At 38.4% G+C, this 26,605-nt stretch overlaps 2 protein-coding genes across 13 annotated transcripts in view; one reads left to right on the top strand and one right to left on the bottom strand.

Annotated features, from left to right (window-relative positions):
* Positions 1–474: 474 nt before the first annotated feature.
* Positions 475–25,442, bottom strand: FASTKD2 (FAST kinase domains 2). 2 transcript variants are annotated; one of them, XM_009182883.3, is made up of 12 exons: positions 25,214–25,307; positions 23,511–24,338; positions 20,435–20,538; positions 19,632–19,740; positions 18,924–19,047; positions 18,629–18,768; positions 16,568–16,740; positions 6,069–6,235; positions 4,815–5,036; positions 4,091–4,175; positions 2,321–2,435; positions 475–1,328 (listed from the first exon to the last, which is right to left on the bottom strand). In XM_009182883.3, the coding sequence occupies exons 2-12, from the start codon at positions 24,237–24,239 to the stop codon at positions 1,212–1,214; spliced, it is 2,085 nt and encodes a 694-aa protein (XP_009181147.1). In that variant the 5' UTR covers positions 24,240–24,338; positions 25,214–25,307; the 3' UTR covers positions 475–1,211. The 2 variants fall into 2 exon arrangements, with proteins under 2 accessions (XP_009181147.1, XP_009181146.1); XM_009182882.4 differs by lacking the exon at positions 25,214–25,307 and adding an exon at positions 25,322–25,442 and having other exon boundaries at positions 487–1,328.
* MDH1B (malate dehydrogenase 1B) overlaps positions 25,431–26,605 on the top strand; it is a 39,441-nt gene continuing 38,266 nt past the window's right edge. For 9 of the 11 annotated variants that reach the window (XR_001893545.3, XR_004176627.1, XM_017946874.3 and 6 more), the window contains exon 1: positions 25,622–25,710. Coding sequence is in view for 9 of the 11 variants with exons in the window: in XM_017946874.3 (XP_017802363.2) it covers positions 25,689–25,710 (22 nt within the window). In the remaining 2 variants the exon portion in view is untranslated. Of the gene's footprint in view, positions 25,711–26,605 lie in introns of all 11 variants that reach the window. The other 2 variants (XM_017946873.2, XM_031651478.1) reach the window with 2 other exon arrangements.

The following is a 26,605-nucleotide window of genomic DNA, read 5'->3' as shown; positions in this document are numbered from 1 at the left end:
CATGATCTGCCCACTTCGGCCTCCCAAAGTGCTGGGATTACAGGCGTGAGCCACCGCGCCTGCCCCAGTTTTTGTATTTTCTTACAGGCCCATGTCAGCTCACATTCAAACTCTAGCCCTCCCCTACTCTGTGTAGCCTTGGGCAAATGACCTATCCTGATTTTAGAGATGAGGAAATGAAGACACAGAGGGAATCATAATAGTAGCTACACCTCAAAGGGTTCAGATCATGAAAAGACAGCACACAAATGAATACTTAGCAGTGCTTGTCAAATACTAAGATGTCTAGTAATTGCATGTCTGTGTACTTGGGGGTAGAATAACACCAACTTGCAAAACCACGCTGTAAGTTCCACAAGAGACCACACCTACTCATCACTATATCCCCAGCGAGACACATACCAGGTAGACAGGCATACTGAACAAAGTAGTTGAATTTGGACAAATATTTGAACAAAGAATGAACACACATAATTGAAAAAAGAGTCCTCAGGTCTGATTCACAACACAATTCCGCTATGTATTTAATTTAAAAGACTTCATGAAATTGTGGGACGGGTGAGGGGGAAAAAAGAAAGAGAAAGGAAGGACCCAACAACAGCAAGACTCCTTGCCATCTACACATTATCTCATCCGTGTTTCTCTTATTGTAACCCATGAAATATCTCTACCTGCGGTGCTTATTACAAATACAAATACCATCCTCATTCATTTTCAACAGGCTACCTCACTAATTCTTACACACTCGACAACTTCAGAACCTAGTCCAATTATTATTTGGCCAATGCTTGAAAATGATTTAAAGGCATAACCCCAAGTCTTAGGAATAGCTGAGAGCAGGAGCATCAATATTCAGATTCCAAACACAAGGACTACTCAAATCAACCTGCCTGTGACCCCTCACAACTAAGAAACCAGTTTTTAATAGATCAGAGATGAAAAGGTGAAATGTACAGCTCACAAATTTCTCAAATATCTGGGCACTAGAGGGAATAAGTGTGGTTGGAAAAATAACCCTTCTGGAATTTTCTCAGCATATTTTAAAATGGCAGTAACAACATTTCTTCCATTCTTAAAATTAATTTTAATAGTGAACTGAGGTAAGTTTTTTTGTCTTAGCAGAGAGGTTAATACCACTGACAACTGAATTGTCGTCTTTATTATTTTTACAAATGCATGTCTCCTAATATGAAAGGTTGATTTTCACTTGATTATGTGCTTTGCAAATTTACAGCAGCAACAGGAAGAGCTTCTACTGAATAGATTTTAGTCTTCAAAAATGTGATTGCATCTTCCATCTCTAGTTTGTCCATCTCCCAGTTATTGACCTTACCAAAGAAAGAGGAAAACAATCAGTTTGTGAGACGATGCTAACATAAGAGCTAGTTTAGAGATCCAAACATAGTAAATAACATGAGGAAAATAGCTTTATGAAAGTAAATGTGACCTTATAACTACTCATATTTTAAAGGCATAATAAGACTACATGTTAAGGTTTAAGAAAGCTTTAACTGTGAAAATTATACAAATTTTAAAGGTCTTCTAAATGGTGCAAAAATTGCTTTCTTGAGAAAATCTTCCTTAGAATATACATAATCAGCAATATAAAAAACAAAGTCTTAAATAGTAGCCCACTAAGAGAAAGGAGTCATCTTAATCTCAATAGTCCACACGTAATCCATTTCTAGATACTGAAGTATAATAATAGATTTGGAATGTTTACATCTTACATTATGCGCAGGACCAAATGAGTGGCATTTAGATAGATTCCAACAGCAACATATATATAAATGTATTTGTAAGGTTCCTGCTACCTAGAAACATCTGAAGAGGCTGTTCAAGAGAAGTTGTGGTGTACAAAATAAAATTGAAGCGTAAGAGGGAAGAGAAAGACCCATCCGCTTAGAACCATCCAGCCTTTTCTGGCAACAAACATCCTGTAACAGCTTCACACAGGCCATGAAAACAAAGGTTTAACATCTTTCCTTCCCTTATTCAAGATAACCTGGAAATTAAATATGGTTTTGTGTGTCTTAAATATGAAAATATATTATTTGCATTCTTCCTCTTAGCAGAAAAGGATTAAAGCTGACCAAAACAACATTTGTAAAAGCTCTAATAATGCCAGTAATCAGCTGAGCAGAACCCAAATCGTGTACTAGCAATGTTCTTTTTCAAAGAAACAGTAACTAAAGCACTTATTCCAATAATGCTGACAATTCCTCTAATCCTAGTAACCAGTCTCAACCACAGGATTCCTGGCAGCTGTTAGAATGTACATCAGTAATTAAAGAATATTTCATTTGCATTTTTTTCTTACCAAGATCACATGAAAACCCATTGCATTCAAATGCCGCATTTTCATAGCAAGGAATCCTCTGGGATGGCTTGAACCCAAACAATAAGCAGATCTAGAAACACATAGCACAGCTACTCTGAAAACAAAAATAAACAAAACAAGAACAGTTATCGATATTACCATTTAGTCTTGCTACATTCCTGTTCTTTGGAGATTTCCAAGTTGAGCTCTCCACTGACCACAATCCTCGATATTCCTGTCTTAGTCCTTCACTTCTCTTACTTGGCCTCTGCAGATATTCCACTATACAAGGCTACTTTATAAACCAAAAATATACAACATTGTACACAGTTACCTCTCAGTTCCCTTTAAGGATGGCTACATTTTTGAAGCGGAAAATTTTCAGATATGAAAGCACCAATTTTAAGGGTTTTCTATGCAGTGCTGATTTCTGATCTCAGTATAATTATTTATTCTACCAGTAGTAGTAATGGTGTAAATAATACCAAATAGTAAATGCTCTTCTTGCATATATTATCTCTCAGAGAAAGCAGCATGTAAAAAACAGAATTAGGAGTTTAAATATAAGAAAGAAAACACCAAGAGAAAGGCAAGACTGTTAAAAAAATAAAATCTGTAAATATAACAAAAATGTGGAAGGTGTAATTTGTTTTTTCATTGTTTCTGGCACTTTGGAAATACTAAGTTCACTGGGAGAAAAAAAGAAAAAAAAAAGACATTTATATCCTTACTGCCTTCACCTATACTCTGGCTGTTATATGACAAATTTTATGTCTTTAAAGGAATGCTCACATTCTTCACTTCTCATGACTTTATGCTGAGAACAACTGTTATTTTATTATGCCAGAATAGTGGAGTACCTGAAAAAGAAAAGTGATCTTGGAATGAGGTCAGAGAGAAAGCCTCTTCTGAGGGGAGATGGGTAGCATTGATAGGAAAGACAGCAGTTGAAAAGATGGCCAAGAAATAAGCTAGATGCATTCAGAAAGAGGTGAGTCACAGAACTGTGTGTGAATGAAGAGGGATGGGCAGATAAGAGTTTGGATCCCTACAGATTTTTTTCTGTATGTTTCTATCGTACTTATGTGTGTGTGTGTCCAGTGGAGTAACAGGAGATCTAAGTCCCTTGGGGCCAGGATCCATGTAGCAGAGCCTTTACATAAAGGGTAACTGGCCCACGGGTGTGTGCAATGATGGCATGATCTCACGCATCTACTGAAGAGGCAGGATGTTCTCTCATGGTATAGCATCCGATTTCTCCCCAGAGACACTCTATTTGTAATGTGTGAGCCAAGGAAACAACTTAGGATCAGCTTCAATGTGCTCTGACCCATAGAAATACAGTTTAATTGAAAAACTACAGTTTCTCTACCTCTGGAAAAGTCTTGGTGGTAGAGCAAAATATTGATTGGGTATTTCTGTAGAAGCCTCAAGTCTTTATTCTTTATGATCACTATTATATTATCTTGTCCAAAGTTTACAGTGCATTGATAGTTTCAATTATATTAATATTGTTTTATTGAACTGTAGCTTCAAAACTTAATTTTAAGTCTGTCTCATTAAATGGTCCCACTGAAGTCCACTGTATTCAACCATAATGTCCACATTGACACTTTCTAAGGAATACACTGATGGAGGAGAAGTCTCTTGGTGTGCTGCAGGCTCCATACAAACATCAAGTCTTAGCTTTACTACCGCTATTTAATGTCACGTGTTTTATAATTAGGATTTAAATTTGGAAAACCCAGCAAATGAAATATTGTAAGCAACCTTTGAATATCTGTAGCAGAAGCTGTATCCACATCAGAAAATGGAAGCACTTGATTCCTGTTAGTGTCCATTCTGATTTCAAAATCTGAAAGGAAAGAATTGATATTAATTTTTCAAACATTGCTCCAAGTGACTTTCTTTTTTTTTTTTTGAGATGCAGTCTCACTCTGTCATCCAGGCTGGAGTGCAGTAGTATGATCTCAGCTCACTGCAGCAACTTCCCAGGTTCAAGCAATTCTTCCACCCCAGCCTCCTGAGTAGCTGTGACTACAGGGACATGCTATCATGCCCATCTAATTTTTGTATTTTTTTGGTAGAGACAGGATTTTACCATGTTGGTCAGGCTGGTCTCGAACTCCTGAGCTCCAGTGATCCGCCTGCCTCAGCCTCTCCACATGCTACCGCGTGTGCCACCGCGACCAGCCCCAAGTGATTTTCTGTTTCAAAATGTTTAATAGTACTACCAATAATGATAATAGCAGTAGCTAAAATATATTGAGAGCTAACCATGTGTCAGATACTAGTCTCGGGATTTTAGACACATAAAAATGTGTAGAATTTCATTTACTGGTCACAAGAATTTTATGAGGCAACAATCAGGCCAGTTCCACAGGCTATGCTGCACTACACTAAACTGCTGCCGCAAATACTTATTTTTTTTTATCTAAAAAAAAAGGGAAAATAAATACAATAAAATGAAAGGAAATCATATAATGTCCCATACCAATATGATAACTGTGTGGCAAGTGCACATCTTTTGAGAAGTATCCTTCACCTCCCAGAAGGCTGCTCAGCACCTCTGCCACCTTGGCATTTGGATGTGACGGTGGCAGCTCCCGCGGAAGCTGTGGGAGTGACAAGGCTATGTCCTTGAGATAAACAGTATCATCAAGTTTTAGACAAGTATCCAAAATATGCAGCTTGTGAACATTCTTCTTCATGTCATCTAAAAGATAAAAAAGAGAGTCTATCATTAAGAAGAAATAAATGCAACATTAAAAAACTATATTAATATATATTTAGTAATAGATATAAAATAATAAATATATATATATATATAAATGCACTTGTATTTCTAATGATCTCTTTCTTATCACAAGGACCCTTTCTGTGTCTCCCCGGTTTCCACAGGGTCTAAGTCAAAGCCCTGCACTTGATAATGTTTTAAGGCCTCAAATATCTTTAGGGGTCATTTAGTCTAAACTCCTCAATTTATAGATAAGGAAATGCCCAGGAATGTTAAAAAGCCTCGTGATTAGTTAAGGCAAAGTTGGAACTAGAATCCAGGTTTTCGGGGTTCAAGGCTGTTTCTCCATTATTACACTGCCTGAAAAATCAGCACGTGGTATTGACTGACTCTTCGTAACTCAACTTTGGAATTTTATAACATTTTTTAAAAAAAATTCTGAACTACTCTATTCTCAGACACATCCTTAAATTTTGTACATCTACCTGGATATTGTTTTGCCTTATTTAATATTAAAGACTAAAAGTCAACAGTTAATTTGGTTCCAAGAGTAAATGAACTAATCAATTTGGTGGCTATTTGGTTTCTTGATCTAACAGGTGTTCCCTCATCACAGGCCAGGAGTGACTAAGTGTTTGCAGCTGCAAAAGTTGACTTAGGTTGGCTTCAAATGTGGTAAGAAAGGATTAGGAATTACAAACAGCTCTGATCAAAGCATAAAGAACAACCTGAACAGTTAGCCTTTGTATAGATTGATAGAGTGTAAATAAAAGGAATAATGATGCATTTCTTATTATTTTTTTCTACATGTAGGACTTGTCATTAAAGAAGTGTCTGTAGGTTTGTTGCTTTGAAGCACTATCCTTTGACTTCACCATTGTCAGCCCTTTCCCAGTAACACCTGCTCTGCAAATTTCAACTAACGCTGCTCCAACTAAGACCCCATTCAGAGTCATATGGTAGCTAGTGGTAGTGTCTTATTTTGGTCACAATTCTGCAGTAACATCCTACCTGATGTCAGCAGCTCACTGATGACGTCTTTTTGCAGAAGCTGATTAAAAGGAGCCAGGGGAAAGTAATTCATCAAGCAAAATGAATACACTGCATCCAATAAGTTTTCAGAAGAAACAGAGTGAAGATAACCAGTCAGAGCACTAGCCATAACTTCCAGGAACTGTCTGAGGAACAAAGAAAAGTCAGTTTCCCAACATATACAGAAGGCTAATATCTTTAAGGATTCCAGAGAAAAGAGATAAGAAGATCAGGCTTGCAAGTAAGTATCCAGACATCGTTCTGGACAGTTGGTTATCTCATAATAAGTATATGCATTCAATAAATATTGGCTATTGCTATATGTCTTGCACGAGAAACATTTTATAGACTTTAACTCACTTAACTCACACTAAAAAACTCTATGGGTATTACTATCATTCTCCTCATTTAAAAAAATGGGTAAACAGGCTTAGAGGTTGAGTAACTTGTCTAAGAACACACAGACAAGGAAGTAGCAAAGGCAGTATTAGAACACAAGGTGTCAGGCTCCAGAACCTTTTCATAATTATGCTAGGTTTTCTATAATGCCTGAACCACCACTACAGTTTTATAACCAACTAAAATTATCTAGCTCTCAATACTATGGGTTAAAAGAACTACAAGCTTAATCCTACCACCCAGAGCTAATTAATGTTACAAAGTATAACAATGTGGTTAAGCACAAATGAAGACAGAAAAGATCAAAATCAGGTGCAATCGCTGGGCCAGAGTGACACCACTAATAAATGGTAGCTACCCTTTGAACATATGCCAATCTGACTCTCAGGGCATATGATACATATAGTTATGTAAGAAAAGAAATACACGCAAAGTACTGTGATCCCGCAAAGAAAATAAACAGAAGCTTTTGGGAGAAGAAGTTGAATAGGTGGAAAAGATGGAATAAGGGAAGAAGATCTGAGCAGAGCCCTGAAAGCGCATGCTACTTGCCTGATAGTGAGCAACTGGTGAGATGAAGGTACAGAGGAGTGATTCTTAACAGCCAGGGCAAATATGCCTGGACGCAAGCTCTTGTTAACATTGAGACTGAAATCAACCGAGAGGTCCATGGGTAGGGGTAGAAGGGTTGGGGAGGATGAAGGGCTGTGATAAGGCCAGGAAAACTGCAGGAATTACGATGAAATGGGAGGAATATAACAGATCATACACACAACAGCAAGGCAGCACTTCTGAAATTGGTAACTGCTTTTGGAACACGTAGTGGGAGGTGGGGGCAGGGGATGGTGTGGACGAGGAAGTTGGGAGCCTGGGTAGTGATCCCCTCTCTGGTCTTCTCTTGCTCCACTCCTCACCCTGTACCTCATGCTGCGTGCTGTTCCCTGCATGTGCTCTGCTGTTTCCTTCCTCCAGGCCTTGCGTATAGAGGGCCTTTCACTTGGAATATTCATTCCTGCTTATCTTTCCATGGTAAACCCCCATCTCTCCATCTTTTAAGATCAATTCAGATACCATCTCCTCCAGGCATCACTGCCTGATATGCCCTGACCCTCCTCTTCACCAGGCTGGCATCCTGACATATCCCTCCTCTATTTCCAAATATCCTAGATGATATGGTTTGGCTGTGTCCCTACCCAAATCTCATCTTGAATTGCAGCTCCCATAATTCCCTTGCATTGTGAGGGACCCAGTGGGAGACAGCTGAATCATGGGGGTGGTTTCCCCCATACTCTTCTTGTGGTAGTCAGTAAGTCTCACGAGATCTGATAGTTTTATAAGGGGAAACCCCTTTTGCTTGGCTCTCTCTTGTCTGCTGCCCTGTGAGAAGTGCCTTTTACCTTCCGCCATGATTGTGGGACCTCCCCAGCCATGTGGAACTGTGAGTCCATTAAACCTCTCTCTTTTGTACATTGCCCAGTCTTGGGTATGTCTTTATCAGCTGCATGAAAACAGACTAATATGCTAGATCACTCGAATTTTCATGCTATATTTAATCGCCAATTTACATATCTACCTTACCCATTACACAGAATCCTCTGGCAAGAAGGACTGTCTTATTCATCTTTCCTCTAAGTGTCCAGGTGCTTGGCAAATGCTGACTAAATGAACAAATAAACTTAGATGAGGAAGACAGGAGGAGGAACTTGTCATTGGAAAAGGATGAGTCAAGAAAAATGAGCTGACTTCCAGAATTACTGAACTTGAGACACTTTTGGGATGTGCAGTGACCATATGCAACCCACAGAGACTCAGGTCTGGAGTTCAGGAGCACACTAATGACCACAGATGCAAATGTGGGATTATCATAAGGTGGTAAATACAGATTAAGAAAAGAAGAAACCAAAGGACCAAAACAACAGAGCTTAAATGTTAAATAGTTCTTCCTTGGGTTCCAAGCCCAGCAAGATACTCCGGATTTAACACACCCTCTCCCCCATGGGCCATCAAAAATGAAATAATGATTACTGTATAGCATGTGGATATACAATAAGCTAAGCCAGATTTCCTACCACTCTCCTATCTAATCCATCTCTTCTAGTCAATTCTCTTCCCAAATACTTTGAGTTATTCTGCTTCCAAAATCTTTGCCACTCCAGCCTAAGTTGCCATCTTCCTTTCTCCTTCCTCCATAAAGCACTTACTTGGTGCCCACCGTGTACTGCCTTCCTCTGGATATACAAGAGAGTTGTTCTGATCAGTGGTCTAGGAAGAACAGGGAATACAAACTTCTTTTTTTATAGCCCTCAAAATACCAAATCCAGGCAACTGTACATTCATGAGCATTCAGGAAATGGTGACTAATTAATCTTGCTGTATCTGTCATATTGCCCCTACTTTTCCTTTGGAGAAATGTTGAGGTGTGAGGCTTAGAATTAGGTAAGGGTTTCTCAATCTCAGCACTACTGACATCTGGGGCTGGATAATTCCTTATTGTGAGGGGTTATCTTGCGCATAGTAGGATGTTAGTGACACCCCTGGCCTCTATCCACCAGAGGCCAGTAGCACATACCTCCCTCCTGTTGTGACAACTAAAAACCGTCTCTATACATTGCCAAATATCCCCTGGGAGGCAAAATCATCCGTGTTTGAGAACCACTAGGTTAAATGAAAGCAGAATAGACAGACAAAAAGACAAATTCATGATTCTCCTCCTGTACTAATTCTACTACTGCCATTTTATTAAATGTCTCAGCCTTTGTTACTTTTGTTATCCCCCCACCTATTTCCAACATAACAATTTTGTTGGAACAAGTTATCTCTTGGATTGCCAAGAGTCACGTGAAAAACTCTTACCTGCCCAGTACTTACTCTTTTAATCCCTCTGGGCCTGTTTCTGGAGTTTTAATTACCACTTAGCTTGATATTATTTGTCTAGAAAGAGCAAGGCATCAACGGGAGCCAGCCTCAGAAGAAAATCAAGCCAGGGGAGTATAGGGAGGTTGAATGTGGGGGATATTTTTCAACCTTTATTAAATGTCTACTCTTTGGCAGGTCCTGTACTAAGTTCAGAAAAACAGGCAGCTGGGTCTGACTCTGGAGAGCTTACCAACTGAGGAGCAGAGAGATTTACTGCCACAACAAATGATGTGACACTTGTCATATCTTACCCAATCTCTGGTGGAGACTTGACTACAACTTTGTTGTCAAGGCTCCACCAGAGATTGGGTAAGACATGACAAGCACAGGGACCCTGATGGGAACAATTAGGGAAGACACAGAAAATGCAGTATGAGCTGAGTCTGTCCATTCAATGGACAGTACAGTGGGAAGCTGCTTTTTAGTTGGCCTGACACCACTTCATTGATTAACTGCCCTTAAGGGATGGGCATTTGACCCAAACTCAGTCAATCAGATGTTCTCTTTTAGAAATCTAAATCTGGAGGGAAAACTAAAAGGAAAGCAAGCAGCTGGAGTCAAGTCATTTGATGGCAAACAGATGGCCTGTGCATCTTGCCATTGAGACCTTCAAAACTGCCCTAGTTTGTTACCCCAATGCCTCTGTGACCTACACTCTAATTTTTTTCAAATCTAAAAATTACTATGTGCTGGGCATTGTCATAAGAACTTGACACAGATTAACTCATTTAATCCTAGTAACAACCCAGTGAGATTAGACACAGCTCATCTCCATTTTAATAAGTAAACAAACTGAGGCACAGATAAGTAATTTGCCAAAAGCCAAGCAGCTAACAAATGGCAATGACGAAACTCAAACCTAGGCAAGACTCAAACCTAGCTCTAGAGTCCATGCTTTTAATCACTCTTTTAACAAATGATATTTTATATGCTTTTCTGATTTTTAATGAACCGTGAGTGATCCAAAGAGTAAGAAAAGATGTTCTGGGTAGAAAGCAGAGGTATGAAAGAAGCTGGCACGTTTGAGGAATTACTGTATTTAATAATAGAAATGCATGGCTATGGTTAAAATGAAAAGAATAGAAAGCAGCAGCTTGAGACCAAATGGATAGTTAAGGTCAAAACTGAACTACAAGAAGGTCCAGCTCTCACAGCTTCTCAGAATCATTGATTTAACAAGGACACATAGACAAAAATACCTTATGAAAAGTCCAGAAACCAATTAAGAGATTGTCATACTCCAGACAAGAACAAAACCAAGAAGAGTTGCACTGCAACAGGTTAGAAGGACATTTTACCCAGGTTAGCCCCTCTCCAAAGCCAGCATAGCTTAGCACCAGAGAAATCACCTTGGCCTAGGACTTCTCCCTTGGAGGAAGAGAACAGAGTGTGCAACCAACATTTGGCTTTTTCGGTGTGCTGCCCTAGGGGCTGATTTCCATCTCAACTCACATGGAATACTAACAAAACCAGCAGGGTTCAGATGACTGAGGGCAGTTAAGAACAAAGGAAAAGGGGTGGACAGCTTCCTGCACCCAAATCTCACCTCAAATTTTAATCCCCACATTTTGAGGGAGAGACCTGGTGGGAGGTGACTGGATCATGGGGGCAGTTTCCCCATGCTGTTCTCGTAATAGTGAGGGAGTTCTCACAAGAGCTGATGGCTTAAAGTGTGGCACTTCCTTGCCCTTTCTCTTGCTCTCCTGTCACCTTGTGAAGGTGACTGCTTCCCCTTTGCCTTCCGCCATAATTATAAGTCTCCTGAGGCCTCCCCAGTTATGTGGAACTGTTGGTCAATTAAACCTCTTTTCTTTATAAATTACACAGTCTTAGGTAGTATAGCAACGTGAGAATAGACTAATACATTCTCCAGTTAAAAGACACAAAATGGCTGAATGGATTAAAAAAAAAGACCAAACTGTAACTTGTCTACAAGATACTCACTTTAGATTCAAGGACATACACATAATTTGATAGTGAAGAAATGGATAAAGATATTCCATGCAAATGGTAACCAAAAGACAGCAAAGGTAGCCATACTTATATCAGACAAAATACACTTTAAGTTAAACATTGTCACAAGGACAAACAAGGTCATTATATAATGATAAAAGGGCCAATTCATCAGAAAAATAGATCTGAAGGGAAAAATAGATGATACAATAATAGTAGGAAACTTCAATAACCCCACTTTCAGTAATTTATAGACCATCCAGACCGAAATCAAAGAAAACAAAGGAAGAACACTATAGATCAGTGGTCCCAACCTTTTTGGCACTGGTTTTATGGAAGACAATTTTTCCACAGACTGGGGATGCTGGGGGTGTTTCATAAGGCATTAGATTCTCATAAGGAGCACGCAACCTAGAGCCTTCACATACGCAGTTCACAATAGGGTTCATGCTCCTATGAGAATCTAATGCCATGGCTGATCTGACAGAACTCAGGCAGTAATGCTCACCTGCCACTCACCTCCTGCTGTGCAGCCAAGTTCCTAACAGGCCACAGACTGGTACCAGTCCATGGCCTGGGGGCTGGGGACCCCTGCTACAGATTAAATGGCTGTAACAGACACATACAGAACATTCCAGCCAACAGCACCAGAACACACATTTTCCTCAAGTGCACACAGATCATTATCAAGGACAGACACTATATGTTAGGTCACAAAACAAGTCATAACAAATTTAGGAAAACTGAAATCAGACCAAGTATCCTTTCAGATCACAAAGAAATACAATTAGAAATCAACAGAGGGAAAACTAGAAAATTCACAAATATGTGGAAATTAAACAATACACTCTTGAACAACCAATGTTAAAGAAGAAATCAAATGGGAAATTAGAAAATATTTCAAGACAAATAAAATTGAAAACATAACATACCCAAAATGATGGGATGCAGAAAAAGCAGTACTAACAAGAAAACTTATAGCAATAAACACCTATCTTAGAAAAAAGAAAGGTATCAAAAAAAATCCTAAATTTACACCTCAAAGAACTGAAATAAGACAAATTAACTAGGCCCATAGTTAGCAGAAGGAAGGAAATAATGAAGATTAGAACAGAAATAAATAAAATAGACAATAAAAAGTAGAAAAAATCAATAAAATGAAGACTTGGTTTTATGAAAGATGAACAAAATTGACAAACCTTTAGCTAGACTGACAAAAAAAGAAAGAAGACTCAAATAAATAAGAGACGAACAAAACATTTTAACTAGAAGTAAAAACCAATGCCACAGAAATAAAAAAGGCTCATAAGAGACTATTATGAACAACTTTATGCCAACAAATTGGGTAATCAAGAAGAAATGAATAAATTCCTAGAAAAATACAACCTACCAAGACTGAATTATAAAGAAATAGAAAATCTAAACAAACCAATAATGAATAAGGAAATTTAATCAGTAATCAAAAACTTCCCAACAACGAAAAAGGCCAGGACTAGATGGTTTCATTGCTGAATTCTACCAAACATTGTGAGAAGAATTAACAAACTTCTAATGTGCTTAAATTTTTCCAAACACCTGAAGACAGAGAACTCATTTTATGAGAACTCATTTGGTATCAGCATTACCCTGATACCAAAGCCAGACACATGCATTATGACACAAGAAAGCTACAGGTCAATATCCCTGATGAACACAGATGTAAAAATCCTCAACAAAATATTAGGACTAGAAGGATCATTCACCACGAATAAAAGGGATTTATCCCTGGGAGGCAAAGACAGTTCAGTATACGCAAGTCAATTAATGAGATACACCACATTAACAGAATAAAGGAGAAAAATCATATGACCATCTAATTAGATGCACAAAAGCCATTTGATGAAATTCAACAACATTTCATGTTAAGGGCTCTCAACAAATTAGTTATAGAAGAAATGTGCCTCACCATAAGTAAGATCATATATGAATAACCATAGCTAACATCATATTGGATGATGAAAAACAAATATTTTCTTCTAAGACCAGGAACAAGACAAGGATGCCTACTCTCATTACTTCTATTCAACAAGGTACTGAAAATCTTAGCCAGAGTAATTGTGCAAACAAAAGAAAAAGAAAGAAAAAACAACCAAATCAGAAAGGAAGCAGTAAAAATATCTGCTGCGTTCCTATACACTTAAAACAAACTATTCAAAAAGGAAATTGGGAAAACAATCTTGTTTATAATAGTATCAAAAAGCATAAAATCTTAGGAATAAACTTTTTTTTTTTTTTTTTTTTGAGACAGAGTCTTGCTCTGTCTCCCAGGCTGGAGTGTAGTGGCCGGATCTCCGCTCACTGCAAGCTCTGCCTCCCGGGTTCACGTCATTCTCCTGCCTCAGCCTCCCGAGTAGCTGGGACTACAGGCGCCCGCCACATCGCCCGGCTAGTTTTTTGTATTTTTTAGTAGAGACGGGGTTTCACCGTGTTAGCCAGGATGGTCTCGATCTCCTGACCTCGTGATCCACCCGTCTCGGCCTCCCAAAGTGCTGGGATTACAGGCTTGAGCCACCGCGCCCGGCAGGAATAAACTTAATCAAGGAGGTGAAAGACTTGTATACTGAAAACTACAAAAAAATGGATGAAAAAAATTAAAGACACAAATAAATGGAAGGACAGTCTGCGCTCATGGATTGAAAGACTTAATACTGTTAAAATGTCCATATTAACCCAGGCAGTCTACAGATTCAGTGCAATCTCTATCAAAATTCCAATGGCATTTTTTTTTACAGAAATAGAAAAAAAAATCTTAAAATTCATATAGGACCACAAAGGGATCTGAACTGCCAAAGCAATTTTGAAAAAGAACAGAGCTAGAAGTATCACATGTTCTGATTTCAAAATATATTACAAAGCTACAGTAATTAAAACAGTATGGTACCGGCATAAAAAAGACAAAGCTGCCAAGACTACACATAGTAAAAGAATATGCTCTTCAACAAAAGGTGTTGGGAAAACTGGATATCCACATGGAAAAGAATGAAAATTGGAACCTTATTTTGTAACACACACAAAAATCAACTCAAAATGGATTAAAGATTTAAACATAAGACCTAAAACTATAAAATTCCTAGAAGAAAATGTGTAGGAGAAGCCTCATGGCATTGATTTAGTTAGGCAATGATTTTTTTGGATATGATACCAAAAGTGCAAGCAACAAAAGCAGAAACAGACAACGAGAACTATATCAAACTAAAAAGCTGCACAGCAAAGGAAACAGTTAACAAAGTGAAAAAGCAACCTACAGAATGGGAGAAAATATTTGCAAACCATACATATGATAAGGAGTTATTATCCAAAATATATAAGGAACTCCTGTAACTCATATATTTATGCTTATTGCTATAAGTTTATATAAAACTTAATGCTATAAGTTTTCTTATTAGTACCGCTTTTTCTGCATCCCATAATATATATATTTCATATATATTATAGTATGTTTATATATTATAACATACTGTAACTCAATAGCAAAAATAATAATATGATTTAAAAATAGGTAAAGGACTTAAATATTTCTCCAAAAAGGACATACAAATGGCCAATAGGTATGTGAAAACATGGTCAACATCACCAATCATCAGGGAAATGCAAATCAAAACCACAATGAGATATCACTTTACACCTGTTAGGATGGCCATTATCAAAAAAACAAAACAAAACAAAACAAAATATAACAAGTGTTGGAGAAGATGTGTAAAAACTGGAACCCTTGCACAATGTTGATAGGAATACAAAATGGTGCATGGAAAACAATATGAAGGTTCCTTGAAAAATGTAAAAGTAGAACTACCACCTAGTAAAGAAAAGCCCAGGACCCAACTGCGTCACTGCTGAATTCTACCAAACATTTAAGGAAGAACTAATACCAATCCTACTCAAACTATTCCAAAAAGCAGGGAAGGAGGGAATACTTCCAAACTCATTCTACAAGTCCAGTATTACCCTGATACCAAAATCAGACAAAAACACATAAACAAACAAACAAACAAACAAAAAACTACAGCGCAATATCTTTGATGAAGATTGATGCAAAAATCCTCAAAAAAATACTAGCAAACCAAATTCAATAATACATTAGAAAGATTATTCATTATGACCAAGTGGCATTTATCTCTGGGATGCAAGGATGGTTCAACATATGCAAATCAATCAATATGATACATCATATCAACAGAATAAAGGATAAAAACCATATGATCATTTCAACTGATGCTAAAAAAAAAAAAAAAAAAGCATTTGGTAAAAGTAGAACCCTTGATAAAAGCAGAATCCCTGTATGATCCAGGGATTTCACTTGTGGATATATTTCAATTCATAAGAATTGAAATAAGACTCTCAAAGAGACATCTGCACTCCCATGTTAACTGCAGCATTGTTTGCAATAGCCAAGATAGGGAAACAACCTAAACGTCCATCAACAGATGAATGGATAAAGAAAATGTGATATATACATATAATGGAATATTATTCAGCCTTAGAAGGAAATCCTGCCATATGCTACAACATGGATCAACTTGATGGGCATTATGCTAACTGAAATAGGCTAGTCATAGAAGGACAAATACCACATGACTCTGCTTATATAAAGTATCTAAAAAGGTCAGTCATAGAAACAGAGATTATAATGTTGGTTGTCAAGGGTGAGGAAAGGGGGAAATAGGGGAGTTGCTATTTAACAGGCATAAAGTTTCAGCTATGCAAGATGATTAAGTTCTAGAGATCCACTGTACAATATCATTATCTATATTGTTAATAATAAAGTCAGCAATATCGTACTGTACACTTTAAAATTTACTAAATGTTCTTACCATAATAAAAAAATCAAAAATTTTAAAAGACAGATTTTTCAATTTTTAAATAAAATTAAACTGAACTATGAACTCAGGAGCTGAGAGGATAAGCTGGGAGGGTTTGAAATGAAAACTCCCATGATGAATTAACTCATATATTATAAAGAACAAAGAAACAAACAAGACAAAGGGCAGCAAATATAAAATAAAATTTTGTTTAACTTCATAAATGAGTAAGGAACACTATGTTTTATTTATTGGCATGGATGATGACTAGGGGTGTGTTCACTTGTAATAATTCATTAAGTTTATGATTTATAACCTTTTCTATAAGTTATACGGCAATAAAAAAGGTAAAAAAAAAAACCAAGTACATACTCTTTGTTCTGGCATTTGTAGACATGATTGAGAGAAGAATAAGTATGAAGAATAGATAGAATGTTTTTCATGTTTAGGGATTCAGGATCTTCTACTATTCTCTTCATAAACAGGTCCATTAAACCAACATGTCGAAAGCCAAGGTTTTCAAATAAAATGAGGATAAAAAGAACCTTAAAAAGAGAAAATTGAGGGAAAACTCTTTAATAATTACAGTACGCTAATAGTAATTTTTTAGATCTCAAAAAATCTAAGCAGCAATTCAACTGTCCTGATCAACAGAATATATCCTGAAACAGAATATTTCCCTGAAAAGGAACAATTATCTTTTCCCTCACAAAATCTGTTCTATTAATTCTTGAATTGGGTACCAAGTTAATAAGCAATCTTTTTACAAGCTGAGAAGCTGGACATACAATGATTTCTGTATTTCCATCTGATTTAAAAATAAATCTTTTCCTACATGCTTTTCATATAACAGATCTGAAAAGTACTTTTAAATATGCCTTTTCTGAAGGTTTTCAAAATGACCAACTCAATCTTGAACTCCTTGCATTTCCAAACTTAAATACTTCCTAGATTCTAACATGTAAGACATAACCCCAAAATTTCTACATTTAACATTAATAAGTGAAAATGGAACTGAAACATTATGATTAAAATAAACTTTGAAGTTCACCTCCAATTTCCTTCTCAATCTTTCTTACTTAGGATTACTTCTCTTTCCATAACCAATTTCCACAGTAAACTCAGTATTTACCTTACTCTCCAAAATAAACTGAACCTAGAGATCTAACAGTTATCACCTATTTCATTGAAAAAGAAGTTTTTACCAGCTGCTTCATTAAATGTTTATATTCTTAACAGAGCTCCTGATTTTAAAGGCTTTTACTCTGGATAAGACAATGGATGTGATCATTAAGTAGTGACATTTTATTCTTCAAAAACCATAAGCCTGTCACATCACCCATCTTTATTATTCAAAATCTAACAAGAACAAAGTATAAACATGGAAATGATGCTAAATATCTAACAAAAGTACCACACAACCCTTTTTTCTTTTTTCTTTTTTTTTCTGAGACGGAGTTTTGATTTTTGTTGCCCAGGGTGGAGTGCAGTGGCGCGATCTCAGCTCATTGCAACCTCCCCAGGTTCAAGTGGTCCTCCTGCCTCAGCGCCCCTAGTAGCTGGGATGACAGGGACACGCCACCATACCCAGCTAATTTTTGTATTTTTAGTAGAGATGGGGTTTCACCATGTTGGCCAGGCTGGTCTCGAACTCCTGTCCTCAAGTGATCTACCTGCCTCGGCCTCCCAAAGTGCTGGGATTACAGGCGTGAGCCACTGCGCCTGGCCCATACAACCCTTTAAAACCAAATAGAAGAGCAAATTTTTGTTTCAAATAGAAAGATGACCAAAAGATAGAATAGTATACAGATGGTCCTTGACTTATGGTGGGGTATATCCCAATAAACTCACCATAAACTGAAAATATTTTAAGTCAAAGTGCATTTAATACATCCAACTTACTGAACATCATAGCTTAGCCTAGCCTACCTTAAACATGCTTAGAACACTTACATTCACCTATAGTTGGGCAAAATGAGTTAACAAAAAGCCTATATTATAATAAAAGTGTTGAGTATCTCATGTAGTTTATTGAATACAACATGCCTTGTTTATCCTCACGATTGTGCAGCTGATTGGGAGCTGCGACTTGCTGCCACTGCCCAGCATGAAAAGAGAGTATAATACAACATATCACTAACCCAGGAAAACATCAAAATTCAAAGTATGGTTTCTACTGAATGCGTATTGCTTTTGCAACATCAAAAAGTCAAAAAATATTAAGTCAAGCCATCCTAAGTTGGGGACTATTCATATTAGCAAGTAGCCCCCAGACAAGAATAAGGAGCAAAGTTTTCAAAAGTCAATCGAGCACTGGAATATTTTGGTATCTTAACTACTATAAAGGTGAAAGAGAAATACTTAAAATGCTAAATTAATTAGTATGTGTTTTAGAAGTTTGTGAGGCTGATTCTAAATTGTTAACGTACTCACTTTTTTCAACTTCCAGATGTCGAAAGTTGCAGCCACATAATCTGCGAGTCCATTGAAGAGATCTAAATTATAGTATTGGAGGTCTTTGCAGGACTGCAATATGTTGATTATTATTTTTGAAGGACACCCATGGATATTATCTTGAAGAATGAGTTAAATAAACAAAAATTACCAGATTGTTTTGAATACAACATGCTTTATTCTTTTTTCCATATAAAAGTTAAGTTTTTAAAACAAAAATAGTCTAAAACAGCAGCTCAGGTGTTACAAATTATGAAAGAAAAATTCCCCTTACCTAGGACCACCTTACTGCATTCATTCAGGAGTATAAGAGATCGGTGATTCATGGCAGCTAGTACCTCAAACATGCGCTGGCTATTCAAAAGAGAAAATCTGTCTAATTCCCTCAAGGCTTTCATCTAAAGAAAAACAAACTTTAATTTAATTTACTATGTGTGGCAAAATAAATTAAACTTTTACTTTTATTGAGATAGGGTCTTGCGCTGTCACCCAGGTTGGAGCCTCAACCTCCCAGGCTCAAGTGATCCTCCTGCCTCGGCCTCCCATGTAGCTGGGACTACAGGCATGCACCGCCATGCCTGGCTAATTCTTTGATTTTTTTTTTTTTTTTTTTTTTGCAGAGACAGGGTCTTGCTCAGTTACCCAGGCTTGTCCCAAACTCCTGGGATCAAGAGATCTCCCTGCCCTTGACATCCCAAAGTGCTGGGATTACAGGTGTGAGCCACCATGTCTGGCCTAAACTTTTATTTTTAAATAAAAAGGATGAAGTTTGGGTAATATGACCCAGACAAATAGATAAATAAATATACATGTATATATACAGATAAATAAATATAAGGGTACTTCTATTCATTCACTTTAGCGAAGCTAAACCTAAAAGCCCAGCAATGCCCCTCTAGAAAATTGACTTCAGGCGGTAATAAAAGGTTATAAGAAATAATTTTTTCAAATCTCATCCACTAGAGAAAATTCACGTGTTTACCTCCAGTTTCCTCTTAAGAGCAATTGGTGCATCTTTACCAATGCACTTCATCACAACTTGTAATGTGAAGACATCTTCTATTTTCCAAACTTGCTGATCAACTAGTATTCTGTTATCAAACACAATAAATATTAAAATCATAGAATCTTCAAAGCAGAAGAAAAATCTTAAAATTTTATTTGGTCCAGCCCCTTCTTACAGGCAAGGATTATGAAGCCCAGAGAAATGATCTACCTGCCCGAGAGAGTGTAAGTAGTTAAAGATCGAGAACCAATCTATTAATAGCGCTATTTTCTCTCACATTGTTGTGCTCTCTTTACTAATGAACAAATTATGTCAGGAGATTATAGTAACATATCCTAAGCATAGTCAATGTAAAAGGGAATTAAGTGTTACTCTCACTAATCTATGACATTAGATCATTTCAATCAATTTTATAAATTCCTTTTCAAGCTGGGCCAGTGTCAACCCTCACATAGACCCCGAATAACTACTATCTGAATTAAATATACATATCAATTCTCCTCCTACCCCACATCAGTACTATGTTTTAAAATAAATTAATTTAGATTTCAATGTTACTCACATCTTTGTTATTATGGACCCTAAAAGAAATATTTCCAGCCTTATGTCATCCAGAGTCAGGATTTTAAGCTTAATAAGGCATGAAAGACTGTAACTACCAACAAAGCCTTCCCAACTTCTCCCCTCAAGAAAGCAGTTTAGTTTTCATCTCAATTTTTTATTCCAGATATAAGAGGAACAAAGAAAACCACATGCAGAAAGCATAAGAGAGTTCTCACCTGAATCCCATTTGTAGAACATGAACATTCTTGCATGGCTCCATTACCTCCAAAACATTTGACAAAACTGAAAGGCATATCTCATCACACTCATTGATACGTTCCTATTGAAATAGAATTTCAAAAACACAGTAAACTATCTCACCCAAGCAAAACCCCTGAACTGATGTACTGAATAAAAGGATTGAGTATCAAACCAACAATTCTTACAGTCAGTCCACAATAAACAGCATCTTTGGGAAATAAAAAGTCATACTTACTGAATTTTCCAGCTAACTGATACACATCCTTTTATGCATCAATACTTTTTTACCTTCACCATTATCACTGAAAACACATTTGATATTTATTATATTCCACTACTTCTGAAACAACTTTTATTAAACATTATTGTTACCTCTTCTTGTAATCACAAAGGTTATCACAAAGGCAAAAACAGTTAAAGTGCAGGAATATAAGAACTACTGAGGTACAGCAGGTAACTAGCCCGTCTCTAAAGATCCTTAAATGGTTGTGCCCTTACAATTTCCCTAGATCCTTTCCTGGGTATCAAGCTGAAACTTTAGTTGTGAATCTTCTAACTCACATCTCCTGCCACATTCTACTACCGCTATCTGGGTCTCAAGGGAAGCTTATACCCCATGGATTCTTCTTTCAGGTCCCTTTACTTAGGGTACTAAGTTTGATTCCAGAAATAATAGTGGGCATAATTTGGAAAGTGAATAGTAACAACACAGCATAACTAGTAGTACTGTACAGTTTAATCACAACTAGTCTATACACCTCACAAAAGATCACATCTGAGGAAACTTAGCCTGAAGAGAGAGATGTTCTTTTGCTAACATTACATAACCAACAAATCACAAAGTCTTAAGTCAGAACCAGGTAATAATAAGAAATGGTTATCATTAGAAGAAAAAAAAGGTGTCTTTCCTATGAAAGGGTTCCCTTAACAATTTTACAGCATTCCATCAATATCTACTATGAAAGAAAAGACCACTTGTCTATGTGTTTGAAGCGCAAATTCACTGATGGCACACTGTCCTTTCACCTCTAAAATGTCTTTACATTATTCCCACAGGTCAGTGAGACACCATCATCCATACAGATGTTTTGACTACAAAAACCTACTACTCCGGCCGGGCGCGGTGGCTCAAGCCTGTAATCCCAGCACTTTGGGAGGCCGAGACGGGCGGATCACAAGGTCAGGAGATTGAGACCATCCTGGCTAACACGGTGAAACCCCGTCTCTACTAAAAAATACAAAAAACTAGCCGGGCGAGGTGGCGGGCGCCTGTAGTCCCAGCTACTCGGGAGGCTGAGGCAGGAGAATGGCGTAAACCCGGGAGGCAGAGCTTGCAGTGAGCTGAGATCCGGCCACTGCACTCCAGCCTGGGCGACAGAGCGAGACTCCGTCTCAAAAAAAAAAAAAAACCTACTACTCATACCTCACCAACAAAGATGTCATCCCGATGTGAATATCTGTCCAAAATCTAGTGAGAGTATCACTGACCAGGTAAGGTGATTTATTATAGTCACTTTTAAATAACTACATAGGAACTAATACACAGCCTACAAATAAACAGGGATATTCTGTGGTCTAAACAAATACACACACATACATACTAAATAAAAATTAGTTAGTCCTTAAGGACATATGGAAATCACAGTAATGTAAAAAGTTAAAAACTTTCCCATAGCTATGAACCCAATTCTTGAATTCTATAGCAAGATAGGATATATGCCAGATTATCCCCAAGAAATTCCTGTCTTTTAAAAAATTATTATTATTATTTTCAGACAGGGTCTGGTTCTGTCACCCAATCATGGCTCATGGCAACTTCAACCTCCCAGGTTCAAGTGATACTCCCACCTCAGCCTCCAAAGTAGCTGGGACCACAGGCGAGTACATCACACCCAGCTAATTTTTGTATTTTTTGTAGAGATGGAGTCCTCCTATGTTGCCCAGGTTGGTCTCAAACTCCTGGGCTCAAGAGATCCTCCTGCCTTGGCCTCCCAAAGTGCTGGGATTACAGGCATGAGCCAGCACACCTGGCTAAAAAATTACTTCATTAACATTGAGTTTATAAGTCAGCAGTGTACTCTTAAAACATAAATGATTAACAAGCTAATCCTTCCTTCCTTACATTTAACATTGAGTTTATAAGTCAGCAGTGTACTCTTAAAACATAAATGATTAACAAGCTAATCCTTCCTTCCTTACATTTGGCACCATTTCAGTGACATTAAACAGGACACTGGCATTCCTGCTTTAGACTAAAAATGGCTCCCTCCATCCAATATCAACCTTCTTCCAATCCATTTTCCACTCACTCAGTGATCTAAAATACAAATTTGAGCACGTCAACCCATTGCTTAAAATTCTTCAATGGACTCCCATTGCCTACAGGATGAATGCATACTCCTTAGCTAGCCGTAAGAGGCTCTTTATGATTTGGTTCCTATTTTTCTAGCCTCTTGTTCTGCCCCAAGCCTCTTGCCCCTCACTCCTCGCCTTTGATCACCATGTACAAAACTTGTTCCCACCCCCACAAACATACAACTCCATCATTCTGTGCTTCGGCTACACCAAACTACTTTCAGCTCTTCAAATTCGCCAAACTTTTCCTCTGGGAATGGTAGGGCATGCAATCCTCTCTACTTGAAACACCATCCTCTTCACTATCATTCTGCTTATCAGTCTGAGCATCATCTACTGGGCCTGAATTCCAATTCTACCATGGACTAAATTCTCTTCCTTCCCCTTCCCTTCTCTCCTTCTTCAACTACCCAGGCTTTCTTTGTATATCTTGCATCTCTCCTCATTTTAGTTTCTTCACCACTGCTTAACCCTGGGGATGGTAAATGCGGAAGGCTTTCATAAATTTCCATAGCAAAAGGAAGAAAATAACTAGCTAACTTAAGGCCTCTAAATCATATAATATATGTGCAGAAATAAATATAAAGGAAACTACCATTCGATAGTCTCTTTTAAGGAGGCTACCTATCTATTTCCCTTCGTTCTTTCAAAATACTCTAAACCAAGTAAATGCATGAAATCTCCTTTTTATTTTACCTGGGTCACCCTCAGCAAAGTCTGTACCAAAAGAGTGTTCTGAGGGATTCCAAGCTTCACTATAGCGTAAAGACTGAACAGTAGGTACTTATACTGTATGATCTTGGCTTCTCTCATCATATGTTCACAGAGCTGATTAAATGCAGGGTGGCTAAACATCAGTCGTTTTTCAAAGCGCTTCTGGTCATCAGACAGTCTTTTGGCAATTGTCCACATTGCTGTGAAATAGTTGCTACTAGGAAATGTAGGCGCTTTTGCAAATGCATCTAACACATCACTCAGCGAATTACATTCTTCAGACAGTTTTCTACTGCTGATACGGTTTGGTTTTGTTTCCTTGGTAAGAACATCTTCACTGGAGACTTCATGATGAAGGTTTACTTTCTTCAATCCATCATTAGATTTATCAACAGAGACAAGAGAATGCTTTGAGTCAAGAAACGGTCTTTTAGCATAAAGCAGTCTGTCAATTCTAAGGGCAGTTACAGTGCTTATGCCCTTTGTTTGAAAGCCAACATCTGATTTTAAAATGAATGCATCCTGAAAGAGATATCTAAAGGTATCAGTTGATCGCATTCTGTTATGAAAGTTATTTAAAATGTTCCAGTTTGAATGAACTATTTTTGGTTTGCAAAGTCCTAAAGGATATAGCCTCATAGTTCTGCTTGTTGGAACTAATATACTAAATTGTCTAAGGTTCCATAAAAAGGAGCCTGCTTTGTTATTCATTTTGCTCTCCACTGAAACACTTCCAAACGGCTTTAAAGTTGTCAATATGAAACCAACGTCGCTTCTACTACTGAAAAATAACACGTGCTGTGGTTTTTCCTGTAGGGGAAGAAGTAATTAAAAGAACAAAAATTAAAACAAAACTTTTACTTAAAGATATGAAATGCATTTGACAGAAGAGAAAATGGGGAACCTATAGGGCCATTAAAGATTTACATAAAATGGTAAAAGTATTTTTATCAAAATGGGCTCCCACCAATCTACCACAATGTGTCCAGTTTCAAAGAAGTCAGCTCACTTTGGAAGTAGTCATTGTATTAATGAGATTTTTCTGGTGCAAAAGCGTTCCATAAAGCTTTCTCTGTAGGAGAGATTTTTGTGGCATTGTTATGGAAATGTCCTCAGTGAAAGTTACGGGATCAACATTGATAGATCATTTTCTTTTATCTTTTTCTTTTTTTTGAGACAGAGTCTTGCTCTGTCGCCCAGGCTGGAGTGCAGTGGCGCGATCTTGGCTCACTGCAACCTGCACCTCCCAGGTTCAAGCAATTCTCCTGTCTCAGCCTCCCAAGTAAGCTGGGATTACAGGCGTGTGCCACCACGCCCGGCTAATTTTTGTATTTTCTGTAGAGACGTAGCTTCACCATGTTGGTCAGGCTGGTCCGGAACTCCTGACCTCAGGTGATCCACCCGCCTCGGCCTCCCAAAGTGCTGGGATTACAGGCGTGAGTCACCGCGACCGGCCGATAGATCATTTTCAACATGACGATTTAGCAACGGCGAACCCAGATCATCAAGGATAGGGACTTGGGCAGGTAGAACGGCTCAGCAGAAGAAGCAGAAAACGAAAGAGATGTCTGCATGTGGCCTGCGCTTAGGACCAAGATCTTGTACAACCAGCCAGCCTCACCAGACCCCAGAACCAACTTCAAGAGCCTTTCCTTCCGCAGCTGGGCCGCCCAGCATTAACCCACCTCCTTTAAACTTAATTTCGGGACAACTCCTGAGATCTTTCTCCGCGAAGTAAAAAGTCTAGGATGTGATACAGGCAACCGCTGAGCCCATGCTCGTCCTCCACTCACCTTAGAGTACAACCCCGTGGCTACGTACAGGAGCGGCCATGACAGCGTCCCCGAGAAGCTGCGCGTCTCACGAGATCTTACGGATTCCCTCAAAGGTCAAAAGGCATACGTTCGCGGCTGTAGCTGAAGGACATACTTAGAAGAAAGCTTACAGAAGAGAATGACTAGGGGAATCGGGGGTACTACAGAGCTTATAAGGGCGATGTTTGATCGTGTATCGCAACGTAACCCATTCAAATCCTAACTTTATAAACGTCTAACGCCTGCTGGGCTCCAGACTTCGTAGTGCGCCTGCGCCTTGCCCTTGGCTGCGTGGTTGCCAGGAAACCGCGAAGCCGCGGTCCTTGACTCTGAGTCTCTCTCGACCATGGCCAAATTCGTCATTGCGGGTGAGTAATCCCCGCGTCCGCCTGCAGATTGCTCAAAACGCCGACAACAGCTCACCTCCCATGGCCACTTGGCGTGGCAGCCTCTATACGTACAGCTCCATGCGTTGCTATGGATTTATTCAAAGTTATTTACTGGCCCGTCACGGTGCGCCAAGCACTGTGGGACACTGGGGATACAATGCAGGGAAACATATCCCTGCCTTCGAGGAGCTTTCAGTCTCATGGGGCACAGAACATGTACTTTTGATACAGTGTGATTAATGCAATGAAGGAGACCTGCACAGGCCTCTTGGAGAGTAGACTCCTAATCTGGGTTTGGGGGATGAGGGAGAGGTGGACACAAGGAACTGGCTGGGGAACGTAGGAGCTGAGTTGTGAAGGTGTGAGCTGAGGAGGCTATTCCAGATAAAAGCAGAGAGGCTGGAAGCCTCCTGGCCTAACAGAAGATCTGGATATGTGGGGCGTGACAGGACCAGGGGCTACAACAGGAGCGGGAGCCAGGTCCTTGCATTTCGTGTACATCAATAAGCAAAGGTGTTTGAACTATATCCTGAAAGCAATGAGGAATTATAGAAAAATTTTAAGCAGGAGAGTAGTCTTAATGAGTTTGCATTTTAGGAAGCCTGTCTTGGCAGCAATGGAGAGAATGATTGAAAGTGCTGGTTGACAGCAAGGACTCAACTGAGAAGGCTTTTATTACAACAATCCGTGGTACCTGCCTCCTCTCCTCATAAAGTTTCTTAAAAGAGTAGAGTGCTCTTCCATCTCCAGTTATGCCTTCCAGTCAATCTTGGAAGAAGGCTTCTACTTCTGCTTCCTGACAGAAACTCTGTCACCAAAGTCACCACTGAGTTTTATAGAAGCTGTTTGGTCTTTGACTTATTTGATCTCTTTG

This window comes from Papio anubis, chromosome 10, assembly GCF_008728515.1.
Source record: "Papio anubis isolate 15944 chromosome 10, Panubis1.0, whole genome shotgun sequence".
In the NCBI taxonomy this organism is placed as follows: Eukaryota; Metazoa; Chordata; class Mammalia; order Primates; family Cercopithecidae; genus Papio; species Papio anubis.
This window is presented reverse-complemented; position numbering and strand designations above follow the sequence as displayed.